This window comes from Balaenoptera physalus (genome assembly GCF_965194825.1).
Source record: "Balaenoptera physalus genome assembly, chromosome: 2".
Classification (NCBI taxonomy): Eukaryota; Metazoa; Chordata; class Mammalia; order Artiodactyla; family Balaenopteridae; genus Balaenoptera; species Balaenoptera physalus.
Genome location: NC_138883.1, coordinates 174,822,722 through 174,840,480, shown reverse-complemented (window position 1 = coordinate 174,840,480; position 17,759 = coordinate 174,822,722). Strand labels below are relative to the sequence as shown.

Genomic DNA, 17,759 nt, shown 5'->3' with positions numbered 1-17,759 from the left:
TTGAAGAGATTATAGTTGAAAACTTCCCTAATATGGGAAAGGAAATAGTTGATCAAGTCCTGGAAGCACAGAGAGTCCCATACAGGATAAACCCAAGGAGAAACACACCAAGACACATATTAATCAAACTATCAAAAATTAAATATAAGGAAAACATATTAAAGGCAGCAAGGGAAAAAAAACAAATAACACACAAGGGAATCCCCATAAGGTTAACATCTGATCTTTCAGCAGAAACTCTGCAAGCCAGAAGGGAGTGGCAGGATATACTTAAAGTGATGAAGGAGAAAAACCTGCAACCAAGATTACACTACCCAGCAAGGATCTCATTCAGATTCGATGGAGAAATTAAAACCTTTACCGACAAGCAAAAGCTGAGAGAGTTCAGCACCACCAAACCAGCTTTACAACAAATGCTAAAGGAACTTCTCTAGGCAAGAAACACAAGAGAAGGAAAACACCTACAATAACAAACCCAAAACATTTAAGAAAATGGGAATAGGAACATACATATCGATAATTACCTTGAATGTAAATGGATTAAATGCTCCCACCAAAAGACACAGGCTGGCTGAATGGATACAAAAACAAGACCCATATATATGCTGTCTACAAGAGACCCACTTCAGACCTAGAGACACATATAGACTGAAAGTGAGGGGATGGAAAAAGATATTCCATGCAAATGGAAATCAAAAGAAAGCTGGAGTAGCAATTCTCATATCAGACAAAATAGACTTTAAAATAAAGACTATTACAAGAGACAAAGAAGGACACTATATAATGATCAAGGGATCGATACAAGAGGAAGGTATAACAATTGTAAATATGCACCCAACATAGGAGCACCTCAATACATAAGGCAAATACTAACAGCCATAAAAGGGGAAATCGACAGCAACACAATCATAGTAGGGGACTTTAACACCCCACTCTCACCAATGGACAGATCATCCAAAATGAAAATAAATAAGGAAACACAAGCTTTAAATGATACATTAAACAAGATGGACTTAATTGATATTTATAGGACATTCCATCCAAAAACAACAGAATACACATTTTTCTCAAGTGCTCATGGAACATTCTCCAGGATAGATCATATCTTGGGTCACAAATCAAGCCTTGGTAAATTTAAGAAAATTGAAATCGTATCAAGTATCTTTTCCGACCACAATGCTATGAGACTAGATATCAATTACAGGAAAAGATCTGTAAAAAATACAAACACATGGAGGCTACACAATACATTACTTAATAACGAAGTGATCACTGAAGAAATCAAAGGGGAAATCAAAAAATACCTAGAAACAAATGACAATGGAGGTACGACGACCCAAAACCTATGGGACGCAGCAAAAGCAGTGCTAAGAGGGAAGTTTATAGCAATACAAGCCTACCTCAAGAAACAGGAAACATCTCGAATAAACAACCTAACCTTGCACCTAAAGCAATTAGAGAAAGAAGAACAAAAAAACCCCAAAGCCAGCAGAAGGAAAGAAATTATAAAGATCAGGTCAGAAATAAATGAAAAAGAAATGAAGGAAACAATAGCAAAAATCAATGAAACTAAAAGCTGGTTCTTTGAGAAGATAAACAAAATTGATAAACCATTAGCCAGACTCATCAAGAGAAAAAGGGAGAAGACTCAGATCAATAGAATTAGAAATGAAAAAGGAGAAGTAACCACTGACACTGCAGAAATACAAAAGATCATGAGAGATTACTACAAACAACTCTATGCCAATAAAATGGACAACCTGGAAGAAATGGACAGATTCTTAGAAATGCACAAACTGCCGAGACTGAACCAGGAAGAAATAGAAAATATGAACAGACCAATCACAAGCACTGAAATTGAAACTGTGATTAAAAACCTTCCAACAAACAAAAGCCCAGGACCAGATGGCTTCACAGGTGAATTCTATCAAACATTTAGAGAAGAGCTAACACCTATCCTTCTCAAACTCTTCCAAAATATTGCAGAGGGAGGAACACTCCCAAACTCATTCTACGAGGCCACCATCACCCTGATACCAAAACCAGACAAAGATGTCACAAAGAAAGAAAACTACAGGCCAATATCACTGATGAACATAGATGCAAAAATCCTCAACAAAATACTAGCAAACAGAATCCAACAGCACATTAAAAGGATCATACACCATGATCAAGTGGGGTTTATCCCAGGAATGCAAGGATTCTTCAATATACGCAAATCAATCAATGTGATACATCATATTAACAAACTGAAGGAGAAAAACCATATGATCATCTCAATAGATGCAGAGAAAGCTTTCGACAAAATTCAACACCCATTTATGATAAAAGCCCTGCAGAAAGTAGGCATAGAGGGAACTTTCCTCAACATAATAAAGGCCATATATGACAAACCCACAGCCAACATTGTCCTCAATGGTGAAAAACTGAAACCATTTCCACTAAGATCAGGAACAAGACAAGGTTGCCCACTCTCACCACTATTATTCAACATAGTTTTGGAAGTGTTAGCCACAGCAATCAGAGAAGACAAAGAAATAAAAGGAATCCAAATCGGAAAAGAAGAAGTAAAGCTGTCACTATTTGCAGATGACATGATACTATACATAGAGAATCCTAAAGATGCTACCAGAAAACTCCTAGAGCTAATCAATGAATTTGGTAAAGTAGCAGGATACAAAATTAATGCACAGAAATCTCTTGCATTTCTATACACTAATGACGAAAAATCTGAAAGTGAAATTAAGAAAACACTCCCATTTACCATTGCAACAAAAAGAATAAAATATCTAGGAATAAACCTACCTAAGGAGACAAAAGACCTGTATGCAGAAAATTATAAGACACTGATGAAAGAAATTAAAGATGATACAAATAGATGGAGAGATATACCATGTTCCTGGATTGGAAGAATCAACATTGTGAAAATGACTCTACTACCCAAAGCAATCTACAGATTCAATGCAATCCCTATCAAACTACCACTGGCATTTTTCACAGAACTAGAACAAACAATTTCACAATTTGTATGGAAACACAAAAGACCCCGAATAGCCAAAGCAATCTTGAGAACGAAAAATGGAGCTGGGGGAATCAGGCTCCCTGACTTCAGACTATATTACAAAGCTTCAGTAATCAAGACAGTTTGGTACTGGCACAAAAACAGAAATATAGATCAATGGAACAGGATAGAAAGCCCAGAGATAAACCCACACACATATGGGCACCTTATTTTTGATAAAGGAGGCAAGCATATACAGTGGAGAAAAGACAGCCTCTTCAATAAGTGGTGCTGGGAAAATTGGACAGGTACATGTAAAAGTATGAAAATAGAACACTCCCTGACACCATGCACAAAAATAAACTCAAAATGGATTAAAGACCTAAGTGTAAGGGCAGACACTATCAAACTCTTAGAGGAAAACATAGGCAGAACACTCGATGACATACATCACAGCAAGATTCTTTTTGACCCAGCTCCCAGAGAAATGGAAATAAGAACACAAATAAACAAATGGGACCTAATGAAACTTAAAAGCTTTTGCACAGCAAAGGAAACCATAAACAAGACCAAAAGACAACCATTAGAATGGGAGAAAATATTTGCAAATGAAGCAACTGACAAAGGATTAATCTCCAAGATTTACAAGCAGCTCATGCAGCTCAATAACAAAAAAACGAACAACCCAATCCAAAAATGGGCAGAAGACCTAAATAGACATTTCTCCAAAGAAGATATACAGATGGCCTACAGACACATGAAAGAATGCTCAACATCATTAATCATTAGAGAAATGCAAATCAAAACTACAATGAGATATCATCTCACACCGGTCAGAATGGCCATCATCAAAAAATCTAGAAACAATAAATGCTGGAGAGGGTGTGGAGGAAAGGGAACACTCTTGCACTGTTGGTGGGAATGTAAATTGATACAGCCACTATGGAGAACAGTATGGAGGTTCCTTAAAAAACTACAAATAGAACTAGCATACGACCCAGCAATCCCACTACTGGGCATATACCCTGAGAAAACCATAGGTCAAAAAGAGTCATGTACCAAAATGTTCATTGCAGCTCTATTTACAATAGCCAGGACATGGAAGCAATCTAAATGTCCATCGACAGATGAATGGATAAAGAAGATATGGCACATATATACAATGGAATATTACTCAGCCATAAAAAGAAATGAAATGGAGGTATTTGTAATGAGGTGGATGGAGTTAGAGTCTGTCATACAGAGTGAAGTAAGTCAGAAAGAGAAAAACAAATACAGTATGCTAACACATATATACGGAATCTAAGGGGAAAAAAAAAAAAAAAGGCCATGAAGAACCTAGTGGCAAGACGGGAATAAAGACACAGACCTACTAGAGAATGGACTTGAGGATATGGGGAGGGGGTGGGGTGAGATGTGACAGGGTAAGAGAGTGTCATGGACATACATACACTACCAAATGTAAAATAGATAACTAGTGGGAAGCAGCCGCATAGCACAGGGAGATCAGCTCGGTGCTTTGTGACCACCTAGAGGGATGGGATGGGGAGGGTGGGAGGGAGGGAGATGCAAGAGGGAAGAGAAATGGGAACATATTGTATATGTATAACTGATTCACTTTGTTATAAAGCAGAAGCTAACACACCATTGTAAGGCAATTATACTTCAATAAAGATGTTAAAAAAAAAAAAATTTCTCTAAAAAAAAAAAAAAACAAACAAACAAAAAAAAGAAATAGCTATTTGGAGCTACTATGTAATTTTGTAACATTTTCTCTGATGATTTTCCTAAGACGTCTCAAATACTTTTATTTTAAAAACCACATTTTCTACTGATTTGGGACAGGGTTTACACATAATTGGGTTTGTATGTGTTTGGGGAAGAAGTGCAAAGAGGGTGATAATTGCAAAATATAACAGCAGCTATGTTTACATGGTTGAAATTTTGACTGCCATTTAAAGACTATGACAAAATTCTCTGAATCTGAAAGCATTATGAAAAAATGCCTTTCTTTAGCAGCAAGACAGACAGGCAGTGAAGGAAGACATGCCCTTGTACTTATTTCTCTTACTCTTCTCACCTTCTCTCTGTCAAAATTTTTAATTTTTAGTCTGAGAGCTTTTTACATTTGGACACCAATTAATTTTTCACCTCCTTTAAAAACGTACCTAAACTTTCAACAGGTGAATTTTGTGATATGTGAGTTGCATATCAATAAAGCTATTTAAAGAAAAAAGAAAAACAAATATACCTGAAACTTACCAAAACTTACCTAAAAGCATTTTCAGTGGTATTGGGAAGCAGCATTGTATTAATGTTAGAAGTTGAGGAAAAAATGGTAGTTAATTTATTTATAAATTTCCAAGTGATATGGCTTTTAAGAATATATAGTAAGTCCCCTACATATGAACCTTCAAGTTGCGAACTTTCAAAGATGTGAACGTGTGTTCTCATGTCCAATCACGTAAGTTAGTTCACGTTGTCTGGCGTACATTGTCACATGCATGCATCCTCTACAAGTGGTTCTGCTTATGTGTACTTTACTGTACAGTACTGTATAGAGTACAGTAGTACAGTATCTATTTCAAGCTGAGATGTCCTGAAGCAAGTGTAAAAGCAGCGGTGATGTAGCTGGTACTGCCAAGAAGCACCAAGTGACAACAATGGAAACTGTTCTGTAAGATTAAAAATGTTTTCTTTATTTTTTGCATTTGTTTGTTTGTTATGTATTATTTGTGTGAAAAGTATTACAGTACAGTACCTATTACAGTACAGTACTATATAGCCGATTGTGTTAGTTGGGTACTTAGGCTACCTTTGCTGGACTTACGAACAAATTGGACTTATGAATGCGCTCTCAGAACGGAACTCGTTCGTATGTAGGGGACTTACTGTACTTCACTTTTCTATTTTTGGTTTGTTTTAATTCAGGAAAACTTTCCATTCGACTCATAAATGTTTATCTTAATGGAGGAAGGAAAGCAAATATAAGAAATAATGACTAAAATATTTAAATCTTATTTTTAGCATGAGAATGCTGTTGAGAGAGACGAACCAGAGGTACATAAATATTCTACTTCGCGCCTAGCTCCTCCTGGCTTTGTTGTCCACTGACAACCTGAGATCTGGCCGGATAATTGAGGAAGTGAGGAAATGTACTACAAAATTCTGTTATTATTTTGGCTTCTCTCTATGATGAACAAATTGTTGTTAAGGACTTTACCTTTTAAGTTATTCCACTTATCATTACAGAAAGCTGTGTACCTGCACAAGTGGTGGCTGCCGTTGATGTAAACACTGTCGCTAACGAAGTATACAAGTATAATTTCCCTCACACACCGTTACTGGCCAAGACAATTGAAGTGAGTAACAGTATTGTTTTAATAAGTCTGTATATAGCAAGGAAAATGTAATTGAGGAATACTGTAAGATACTGATTTCTGGTGTCTTCATTTGAAGATAAGTCATATATAAATGAAAAAGTTTAGGAGAAGGGAATTAGATTAACATTTTTTATTCTGTCAGAAGACAGCATGTTATTTTTTGCCTTTTTTCCTTTTTTAAAATTTCTAGCTTTAGAGAAAGACGATCAATATTTTGGTCTCTGAGAGAAAGAATTGAAATGTAAGAATATGCTTGACTTCTAAATTCTTGGTTCTGTAATGATATTAAACTTTACTTAATTCTTTATTTTTAAGCATTACTCATGTGCAATATATATATAGCAGGAGTGAAAAAAAGAGAGTAAAAAAAGTGATTGGATATTACTTGTTGAATGCTTCTTGTTGAAGCCAGTCAAAGTTAAAGATACCGTTTTGCCTGTGATTAACTCAGCAGAAGTGTTTAACACTTTTGTTATTTTTAAAATAATATGAAATTGTGTTTTTCTCCCAATTTCACGTCATAAAAAATTTTACACACACATTTTTCATGAAGCCATAATTTACATACAATAAACTGCCCTCATTGTAAGTGTGTAGTTTGAATTTTGACCAATATATACTGTGTAACCACAATCGAGACTTAAAACATCCATCACCCTAAAATGTTCCTTAATGCCTTGTTTTACTCAGTCTCTGACCCCAACCCCAGGCAACTGTTGATCTGCTTTCAGTCATTACAGATTAAATTTTCCAGTTCTAGTCATACCCTAAATAGAATCATGAGTGTAATTTTTTTGAGTATGACTTCTCTTGTTTAGTGTAATGTTTTTTTGCATTTACCCACATTGTTGTTATCTATCTGTAGTTGGCTCTTCATTATTGTTCAGTGATATTCTGTACAGTGGAATATTTCATAGTACAAAATGTATATCCAGTCACATGATGTTTGACATTTAGATTGTTTCCAGTTTTTGACTGTTATAAAAAAGTTGCTATGAATATTCATGTACAAGTTTTTATGTGGACTTTGTTTTTACTTCTTGTGGATATATACCTGGGAGTAGAATTGCTGTATCATATGGCAAATTTCTTTAATTTTATGAGAAAATGCCAACTGTTTTCCATAGTGTTCATACCATTTTACAGTCACACAATCAATGTTTAAGTGTTTCAGTTGTTTCACATCCCTACCAACAATTGCTGTTGTCAGTCTTTTAAATATTAGCCACTCTTGTGAGCATACAGTGGTATTGTGATTTTAATTTGCGTTTCCCTGGTGACTAATAATGTTGAGTATTTTTTTCATGTGCTTATTGTCCATTTCTATGTTTTTCGTGATGAAATTTCTTTCCCAGTTTTTATTTGGTATGTTTGTGCTATTATCATTTAGTTTTAAGAGTTGTTTAAGTTTCCTGGATTCAAGTTGTTTGTCAGAAATATGTATGACAAATATTTTCTCCAAATCTGTAACTTGTCTTTTCATTTCCTTAACTGTGTTCCTCAAAGTGCAGAAGTTACTTATCTTTTTTTTTTTTATTGGACACTTTTTATGTGTCCTAAGAAATCTTTGTTTACCCCATTTTTTTCCTGTTTTCTTCTATAAGTTTTATAGTTTGGGCTTTTACATTTAGGTTTATGACCCAGTTAAAGTTACTTTTTGTGTGTAGTCTGAGGTAGAGGTCATTTTTTTTTTCCTAAGTGCATATAAAACTGGTTATTATAGCTTTATAATATGTATTGAATTCAGGTGATGTAAGTTCTCAAACTTCTGATTTTCTTTTTCAAGATTATTTTGGCTACACTCTCATTTACATTTCTGTGTAAATTTCAGAATCAGCTTACCAATTTCTACAAAAAAAAAGATATTTTGATTGGAATTTCACTGATTGGTTTTGGAAGAACTGATATCTTCATAAAAGAGAGTCTTCCAATCCATGAACATGGTATCTCTCTTCACTTATTTAGGTCTTCTTTAATTTGTATCAGCTATATTTTGTGATATTTAGTATACTAGTCTTACACTTATTTTTATTTATTGACCTAGTATCCTGTGACTGCTATATTGACTTATTAGTTCTGGTAATTTAATATTGATTTTTTTGGATTTTTTAACATGTACAGTTATATTGCCTGAGGAAAAAAAGAGTTTTACTTTTCCCTTCCAACCAGTGTGACTTTTTTTCTTGCCTTATTGCATTGTCTAGGACGTTCTTTACAATGTTGAATAAAAAGTGTGACAGTGGACATCCTTGCCTTCTTCTAGATCTTAGGAGGGAACTTTCAGTCATTTTGTAGATGTGAGTCGTATATTTTTCATAGATGCCTTTTATCAAGTTGAGGAAATTTCCTTTTATTTCGTTTTCTGAGAATTTGTATCATGAACAGGTTTTGAATTTTGTCAAATGCTTTTTTTTTTTTTTTGCATCTTTTGACATGATTATATCATTTTCCCTTGTATTCTGATAATATGGTGATCATATCAATTCCTTTTTTGAATGTTAAGTCAGTATTGCATTCCTGGGTTAAATCCTACATGTCATGATATACCATCAGTTTTATGTTATGCTACATCCCACTTGTTAAAATTTTGTTAATTATTTTTGCGTTTATCTTTATAGGTGACTTTTGTAGTTTCCTCATAATGTATTTGTATGGTTTTTATATTTATACATAGCCTTATATTTTCTGTAAGAGTTTGTGAAGGACAAGTATCAGTTCTTCTATAAATGATAGAATTTCATCAGTGGAGCCACCTGGGCCTGGAGTTTTCGTTGTGGGAAGGTTCTTAATTATGAATTTAATTTATTTAATTGCTATAAGACATTATCATGTTTCTTAGCATTGTAGTAATTTTTTATTAGGAGCCTAACATTGTAGGTTTTACATTTTTGAGTGCTGGAGTTTACTGTAATCTTTTTTTTTTTTTTTTTTAAACATCTTTATTGAAGTGTAATTGCTTTACAATGGTGTGTTAGTTTCTGCTTTACAACAAAGTGAATCAGTTATACATATACATATGTTCCCATATCTCTTCCCTCTTGCATCTCCCTCCCTCCCACCCTCCCTATCCCACCCCTCTAGGTGGTCACAAAGCACCGAGCTGATCTCCCTGTGCTATGCGGCTGCTTCCCACTAGCTATCTATTTTACATTTGGTAGTGTATATATGTCCATGCCACTCTCTCACCCTGTCACATCTCACCCCTCCCCCTCCCCATATCCTCAAGTCCATTCTCTAGTAGGTCTGTGTCTTTATTCCCGTCTTGCCACTTACTGTAATCTTTTAAGGACTGTTGGATTTTGTTCTCAGAGGCAGTTAATTTCAGATCATCTTGATTCTTTTGAGGCTTATTGTTAAGCATTTCAAACTGGATCTGGAGTAGCCTTTACTGTAATGCTAGTCTAATCTTACTATCAATATATGACCTTTCTTAGATTGCTATTAAATGCCCCATGTACTCAGCTAGGTCTTGCTACTCTGGATGTTAACTCAAATGATTGCTAGCCCTGAGATCTGGGAATTTTTTTGGCTTACAACTTCCCAGTAATTGTTCCTTTTCCAGCAGTTGTTCTTTGCCCTACCTCAAGGCATTTTGCCTGATGCATGCACAGGTTGATACTCAGCAAGACACTCAAGGGGAATGTTATGCAGATTTCTGTATCTCTTTCCCTGTGCAGCTTCTTTTTGTCTGGCACTCTGCTCTGCAAATTCTAGTCACTTTGATCTTGAACTCCAACCTCTGTCTTCAACTCATCTACATTACCAGGTACAGTTTGGATTTCCTTTCCCTTCACTGCCGTATGGAAATTATCTCTAGGCAGAAAGTTGAATTATCTTCAAGTTTTTTTTTTTTCCTTTTCTAAGGAATGGCCGTCCTGCTGTGTCTGTGGTCCAATTCCAATATCTGAAAACAGTTATTACATTTCTCCCAATTTTCTAGTTTATTTACACAACTCACAGACAGAAGCAGAAGTCTCACAGATTTTTTTTCAGTGAGATACAATTCACATCCCGTGAAGTTCACTGTTTTAAAGTCTACAATTCAGTGTTTTCTTTTTTTTTTTCATTTACTTACAAAGTTGTGTAACCATTACCACTTTCTAATTCTAGAATGTCTTCATCCCCCAAAAGGTAATCCTGTAGCCATTACCAGTCACTCCCCATTTCTTCTTCCCCCCAACCCCTGGCAACCACTAATCTATTTTCTGTCTCTATGGATTTGACTATTCTAGACATTTCATATAAATGGGATCATATAATATGTGGCTTTTTTTGGTCTGGATTCTTACAGTTAGCATAATGTTTCCATACATCCATGTTCTAGCATGTGTCAGTGCTTCATTTCTTTTACTGACTGAGTAATATTCCATTATATGGGTATACCACATTTTGTTTACCCAACAGATTTGTTTTAAGTTTTCTTTCAGCCAGTATGAAATGGGAACATTTCCTGGCTCTATGATTGGGTATCCAAAAGGTAGAAATAATCTACTTATGTGTTGAAGAATATCTATCCCTCTTATTGAGAACAGAATATCTTTCCCCCTGGGCATCATAGAGAGGAGGACTATGGGGACAACATCATATTTCCAGTCACCGGTAGCAATGCATTTCATAAACTTCAAGGCAAAATACTGTCAGTCTACCCGTCTCATCATGGACGTAGGGCAAAAATAAATTCGGGGTCAGAAGAAAGATACCTACAAAAAAGTAACTTTGAATTGACTCTAATAGGCAGATGATATGCATTTAGGTTCCAGAATTTCTCTGACATAGAGTATGATAGCAAAAGTTATTTTATTATAAAAAAATTAATCTAAATTTAAATTTAATGTAAATATTTAAAAGTTGATGCAGCCAAATGTCCAATTCAGCAAGAGTTTTCTCCCACTAAACAAAGTAAAAAAAAACAACACAATCTCAGTAAAGCACCCATTATGTTCAACAGCTTAACCTTCCTTTCTGTTTTGCCTTCTAAGAGAAACTGTGAAATACTTTACATATCTGGGGACTGACTGACATTCCCAGCTACATGCCAATAGAAATTTGGGGGCATTTAGAATAATACATCTGTGTCCATTTTCCTAGTGGTAATTCTATTTCAGTACCAGTTTTAATAGATGATAATAAATTGTATTATTTGCATATGATATAAGAACACTAGGGAGAGGGAAGAATGGAGGTACCTCCAGGTCATTTGAAAGGAGAGAATCAGTTCATTAAAATGGTGTCTATAAGACAAAAGACAGTCTACCTTCCTGCGGCTTTTAGTCTCTTCTAGGATGTTCTCTTCAGCCCTGTTCTGACGTGGAAAGAGTGTACCATGTCCAGGTCAAATATATCAGAACTACATTGGGGGTCATGTTTAAAAAGAGGGTGGAAGGTTAATGGAGAACTTAGGAGTAATGAGAGACTTCAGGGATTTTAAGTTTCATAAAGCAACATATTCTGATCATTTGAACATTTACTTCGTGCAAGTTATTGAGCCCTTAGAGGGAGCACAAATATGACTGAGAGATAGTCTTTATCTTCAGGAACTTACTATTCAGTGCATAAGTTGGACTTGTAAACAGTTTTCTTTGGGACTTCTGATTGTGGCATAAAAAAGATATTTCTTTTCTAAAACTCTATTTCTTTTCCTAATAGAAATAAGAAGAGAAAAGAAAAGAGGGGATGGGAAACCATTATGGATGAAAATAGGATTTAGCCATAAACCAAAGCAGAAAAGAAAACTGGGAAGAGTAGTGTCAAATGCAGTGGTGATGAGACGCAAGTGAATGAGGATGGCAAAATTGCATGCAGACCTCTCTGTGTCCCTTGCAGAATTGAGAAGGAAAGAAGGACAAGGGAGCAGGCAAAACAGACCCAGCAATTGCTTGTTCAAAGTCAAGAAAAGAGACATTAAAAAATTCCAAATCACTGGGCTGAAAGCATCATTGCAACCTCTGCAAACTTCCTGCTCATCCTAAATGCGAGAACATGGGTTAGGGACAGAGGCATGGTCTTAAGTTAAAGACCTTTGTGGGTTCTTCCCAGAAAGTGTGGTGACAAATACCTGAATAGAGCTACTGCTCTTTCTTTTGCCTTTTTAGCAAACTTCTAGATTCAGGTGATCTCCATAATAATTAGAAAGGAGCCAGTTTGAGACTATACTAGTATAGTACTTTTAAAAGGAAGTAAGTAACATAAACAAAAAAGCAGAATATACACAGAAAAATCATATTAAGAAGCAGAAGAAAATTACAAAAACATGTCTCCATGAGCTTGAAACCTTAAATAAAACTCAATATCTTCAAAACAAGAACTCAAATAAATGTATGCATGAGGTCAAAAAACAATAATAAGACAATAGATTTGAAGAGTATCAGTGGTCTGGGAAGAAAAAAAAAAGATGGGAAAAATAAAACCATTATAGAAATGAAAGTCATGTCAGAATAGCAAACAGAAGACAATAAAACAAACGGGACAAAAATATTAACAGAAGTAGATGAAAAAAATTCCTAAAATAAAACCTCCAACCACTCATGAACTGTAGTACCCATGAACCCTTACTGAAAAAATGACTCAATCACTTAATCTAACTAAGCAAGAGATGAATCAAAGTGGAGAACCCAGGAATAAAGCCGCCATGTCAGGAAAGAAATAATGGTTGGGAAGCAGGGTGAAAATGTTATAAATCTTTGCAGTGTAAGAATAATAATATAATTGGAGTAGGAAGGAAAAGTGAGACTCAAAAAATATATCTATTCTTTGAAAGATAAATGAAGCTATAGATTTTTAGGACACTATTTAATGTTGTCGTCAGGAGCTCAGCTGAGCTGTCGTGGGTCAGAGCAGCTGATTAAAGCAACAGGGCAAAAATGAAAGAGTGAAGCCTTAATTACTTGCTGTGGTGGGAAAAGCAAGTCTCTAAAAAACAGAGAAAACGCCAACGCCCCCTGTTCCATTTCCCTAGGGGACAGCATCCTGCTGGAAAGTGGGGTGATCAGCACAGACGTGGGGGTCAGCTCACTGTTGAGGAGCCCCTGGCATTGGGGGAGAGAGAGCGGGCAGCGGTGAGAAGGCTGGGAGTGAGAAGGGCCACTCCCTGCAGGCGTTAGTCACAGCGGGAGAAGTATCTTCAAGGGTTCCCCTCTTCCTCCTAGACGGAGGCCTTGGCAGAAATGGGTGGCGCCTGAAGAGGGCTCTGTGCCAGGCCTCAGATAAAGAGACCTAGGGATGCAAATACATGAAGAGCATGAGCTGCCGGGGCCTGAGAGCTCGCACCCGCCCTGCCCTCAGAGACTGCAAGGTGCTGGCCTTGCACCAAGTCTGGAGCGGGGAGAGTGGCTTTCCCCTGACACCCGCTGGGTGAAGCCCTCCTCGTTGCCTGTAGTCAGGCCTGAAAATTAAGTCTTTATTGAACTTGTTACAATATTGCTTCTATTTTGTTTTGGTTTTTTGGCCCCAAGGCATTTGGAATCTTAGCTCCCTGATCAGGGATTGAACCCGCACCCCCTACATTGGAAGGCAAAGTCTTAACCACTGGATCGCCAAGGAAGTCCCACATACAGGTTTTTAACCAGGAGCAGGATTCCCCAGTTACAAAGATAAATAGTAATAAAACTAAAATCTGTAATTTATCTAGGTATAAAATGGAAAATTACTAGACACTACAATATAAATGTGTGAGCAGAAACCTTGTCTGGTTTGTTCATTGTTGTATTCCCAGACTAGCACAATGCCTGCTGTGTCATAGATCCTCTGAAATATTGGTGGATTAATTTATCAACCTTGTTTAATGAATAACACATTGTGCCTAAAAAAATGGAAAAATGCCAGGCAAATCATAACAAAGGATAACAGGGGTTTCAGAACTGATATGTATTAGGTAAGATCTGTCTGAAAGCAAAAAGCATTTACGAGTCATAGAAAATTACTTTATAATGATGATTAGTACAGTGATCAAGAAAGATCTAATTGTCATGAGTATTCATGAACAAAATAACATCAGAGTTCATAGGGCGGGAAATGGTAGGAAATATCACTCAGTAAGTTTTTATTGAAGACGTACCATGTGCCACAAAATTTTATTTCTCTTTAGATTAACAATAAATTCACTAAAATAGTCAAAAGTTGTTGTTTTCTAATCTACCAAGGTCTTCCTAAAGTTTAAATGAAAATTAAGTATAAGAATAACCAGGAAGCTTTTTGAGAAAAGAAGTAATAAAACAAGTAGGGGGACAAACAAAGTTGCTCATCAACATGCGATAAACAATGTTACCACATCGAGTGGATCTAATGTTCTCTGAAAGCAAGGATGTTTTTATTAGCTTGAATGGCCTGTTTATGGAAAAAGAATTTGATTTCCATTAGTGTTAAAATATCAAATTATTAAAGTTAATCCATGCATCTCTGTAACTACTTTCTTGAATCCCAACACATTCATTGACCTAGAATGTTAGGTTAAAGACAGTTGTGAATGGTTTAATTGAGCAATTATGTTTTGCATAACTGCTCTGTCATTTGGGTTGTACTGTAAAAAAAAAAAAAAAAAATCACTCTTTCCAAGATTCCTTTAAAATTGTAAATTTTTTTATGTCTAACAGTATTGGAAGCATTAACTCTGTTTACTTCCTTTAGATTCTAGACTTAAGGATTCTCCTGATGTAAAAGACTGTTGTTTGATTTTTATTTTCATTTTAGGAATTCAGCTTTAATCTGTTCACAATCAGTTGTGAAATAAATAAGTTGCTTTTCCTAATACTCCTGTGCTGACCAGCTGTGTAACTTGAGTATGTGTGCTAATCTTACTGCCCTGCCCTTGGTTTCCTGACAGACTGTTGAGTGTATGATTTTCAGATTGTTCTTTAGAACTCTGGGATCCAGAGGTGCTTTAGGAACTTTTCAGTATTTAATTTTTATTTCTTTTTACATATATGTTTTAAACTATTTAAAAGCCTGTGATTTAAAAACGATAGACATGTATATTCAAACTTTTAATACAGTAGAGAAAACTGATGTGTTCCCCAGGTTAAGTCACTCTTTTCAGAGCTCAGAATAAAGCTTTTCCTGCTTTATTCACGAACTCAAACTTCTTAGAAATGTGTTGTAATTAGGAATGTTGTGATTCTGGGCTTATGGCTTTAAATTCCTGGGTAAGAGTGTACACTAAGAGAGCTTAAGGAGAATTGGCAAACCCATGACTTGTATTTCTCTATGTTTGTCTTCTGATACTGTATATAAAATAGGAACAAAACAGTACATTTTAGAACTATTTAGCCCAATAGGGATTATTTTGATTAATCTTATCTACAGTCTTTTGAGGTTCTTTGACTACACACAACTGTAAAACAGTATAGTAATTGTGGATATCTGCAAATGGGACCTTTTTCCATTTGGTGATATATTGACAGAGACATACATGAAAGGGATGGTGACTGGTCAATACATCGCATTTTCTAAATAAATAATATTAATAGAGAGGTATTAAAAAATTCCCGAGATCCTTTGCTGAAAATCATTAATTATAAAATAGAGTTTGATTCCAGAAATCACAGCAGTCTTAGACTTGAGGTGTCATAGAGGCACAAAATACTTAGCATCTAGGAAACTAGCTTTCCAGCTCTGCTTTGGCTGGCTCTCGAGTTTGGGGGAAGTCACTTAATTTTTCATAGCTTCAGTTTACTGCTCGACTTTCTTCACAAAATTGCTTTGGAAAGTTAGTTTAACTAAAGTTTATTTGAAAAGTAGTAGGGGCTTCCCTGGTGGCGCAGTGGTTGAGAATCTGCCTGCCAACGCAGGGGACACGGATTCGAGCCCTGGTCTGGGAAGATCCCACATGCCGCAGAGCGGCTGGGCCCGTGGGCCACAGCTACTGAGCCTGCACGTCTGGAGCCTGTGCTCCGCAACAAGAGAGGCCGCAATAGTGAGAGGCCCGCGCACCGTGATGAAGAGTTGCCCCTGCTTGCCACAACTAGAGAAAGCCCTCACACAGAAACAAAGATCCAACACAGCAAAAAATAAATAATAAATAAAAATTTAAAAAAAAAAAGGAAAACCATTAAAAAAAAAAAGTAGTAGGTGTTTTATAAACTTTTGAGTGTTATAAATAATGTTCTAAATAAAGTGTCACAATTACTGATGTATTTACTTGTAATTAGTTAGCATTTTTCCTTCTGCCCCCTTCTACGCATGTTTTTATATTTTTTCTTTCCCCCCACATGTTCATTCCTTAGGGTATTACACTAGAAGAGTTTGACAGATTATCTTTCAATATGATTTTAATGAGCCCTCCCTGTCAGCCATTCACAAGGTACGTATAATAAATATTTCTCTGTTAGGAAGAGTACTTTTGAAGGACTCATTAAATCAAATCACACTGTAATTTCAAGCACAGACACTTTGAATTCCATCAGCTGCATTTCCCTAGTCTTGAAATTTTTCATCAATAATTCCTTTTCTCTACACACATTTATAATTCAGCATTAATCATAAAGAAAATAGCAATTACTGCCAGATGAACACAGTAATTTGGTCAGTAGTAGATATGCAGAGACTGTATGGTACCTCCTTAATACCTACCAAAGATACAGTATTTATTTCTGACCCAAATTACCTTAAATTATTTAAACTAATGAGCATTCAGGAGTATCTTCTTAACACTGATTAATCAAAGTAAATTTCCATAGTTAATATTCAAGTTCTAAATTACTTAACTGTAAAATTTTAAAGCTAGTCAAGAATGCATTTGTGAATTTTAAATTTCTCAAAATTGATAGGTACATTTAATAATACATACAATTAATAAAATGACTTTTTAAAGCTGTGTTCCAAGACAGCTTTTTATTATATGGTATTTATTTGGCTATGTATTTCAGGGAATTATATTTTAGATAAAATCTTGACTAATCCCTCTTCATTTAGATACTTTTAATAATAATATTTCAATTATTTTAAGTAATAATGATAATAGTGATAACCCTCTGAGTGTCTTACTGGAGTATGTCATTTACTGTAACAAGCTTATGGGATAGGCATTAGTATTATCATCATTTTACAGGTGAGAAACTGAGGCATAGAAAGGTTAAGTAACTTTCCCAAGGACATACAATTAGAAAATGTCAGAGCCAGGACTTTTTGATTATTTTATAGTCCTATTAATATATAGGACTATTAATATATAGTCCTATTTAAACACATAATGTGATTTTAAGTGGGATATAACATGTAGTAAAAATTCTAATTTAAATAAATATTCTCATGCTTAATTTCCATCCAAGTTTTGATTTATTTCAAGTTTTCTAGGAGATTAATTCCCCAGGGATTTATCGTGCACCTACACGTGAGGTGTTGCCTTTGATGCTGTAGTTCCCGTCCTTATAGAACTTAGAGTC

General features: G+C 35.5%; 1 protein-coding gene and 1 long non-coding RNA gene across 8 annotated transcripts in view; one reads left to right on the top strand and one right to left on the bottom strand.

Annotated features, from left to right (window-relative positions):
• The window catches only part of LOC309656471, a 518,263-nt gene that overhangs the window by 233,749 nt on the left and 266,755 nt on the right, over positions 1-17,759 (bottom strand). The gene's annotated exons all lie outside the window — the stretch shown is intronic.
• The window catches only part of TRDMT1 (tRNA aspartic acid methyltransferase 1), a 71,013-nt gene that overhangs the window by 37,252 nt on the left and 16,002 nt on the right, over positions 1-17,759 (top strand). For 5 of the 7 annotated variants that reach the window (XM_082452908.1, XM_082452909.1, XM_082452907.1 and 2 more), the window contains exons 2-3: positions 6,254-6,363; positions 16,602-16,678. In XM_082452908.1, the coding sequence (XP_082309034.1) occupies positions 6,254-6,363; positions 16,602-16,678 (187 nt within the window). Of the gene's footprint in view, positions 1-6,028; positions 6,147-6,253; positions 6,364-16,601; positions 16,679-17,759 lie in introns of those variants that run through there. The other 2 variants (XM_082452910.1, XM_082452912.1) reach the window with 2 other exon arrangements.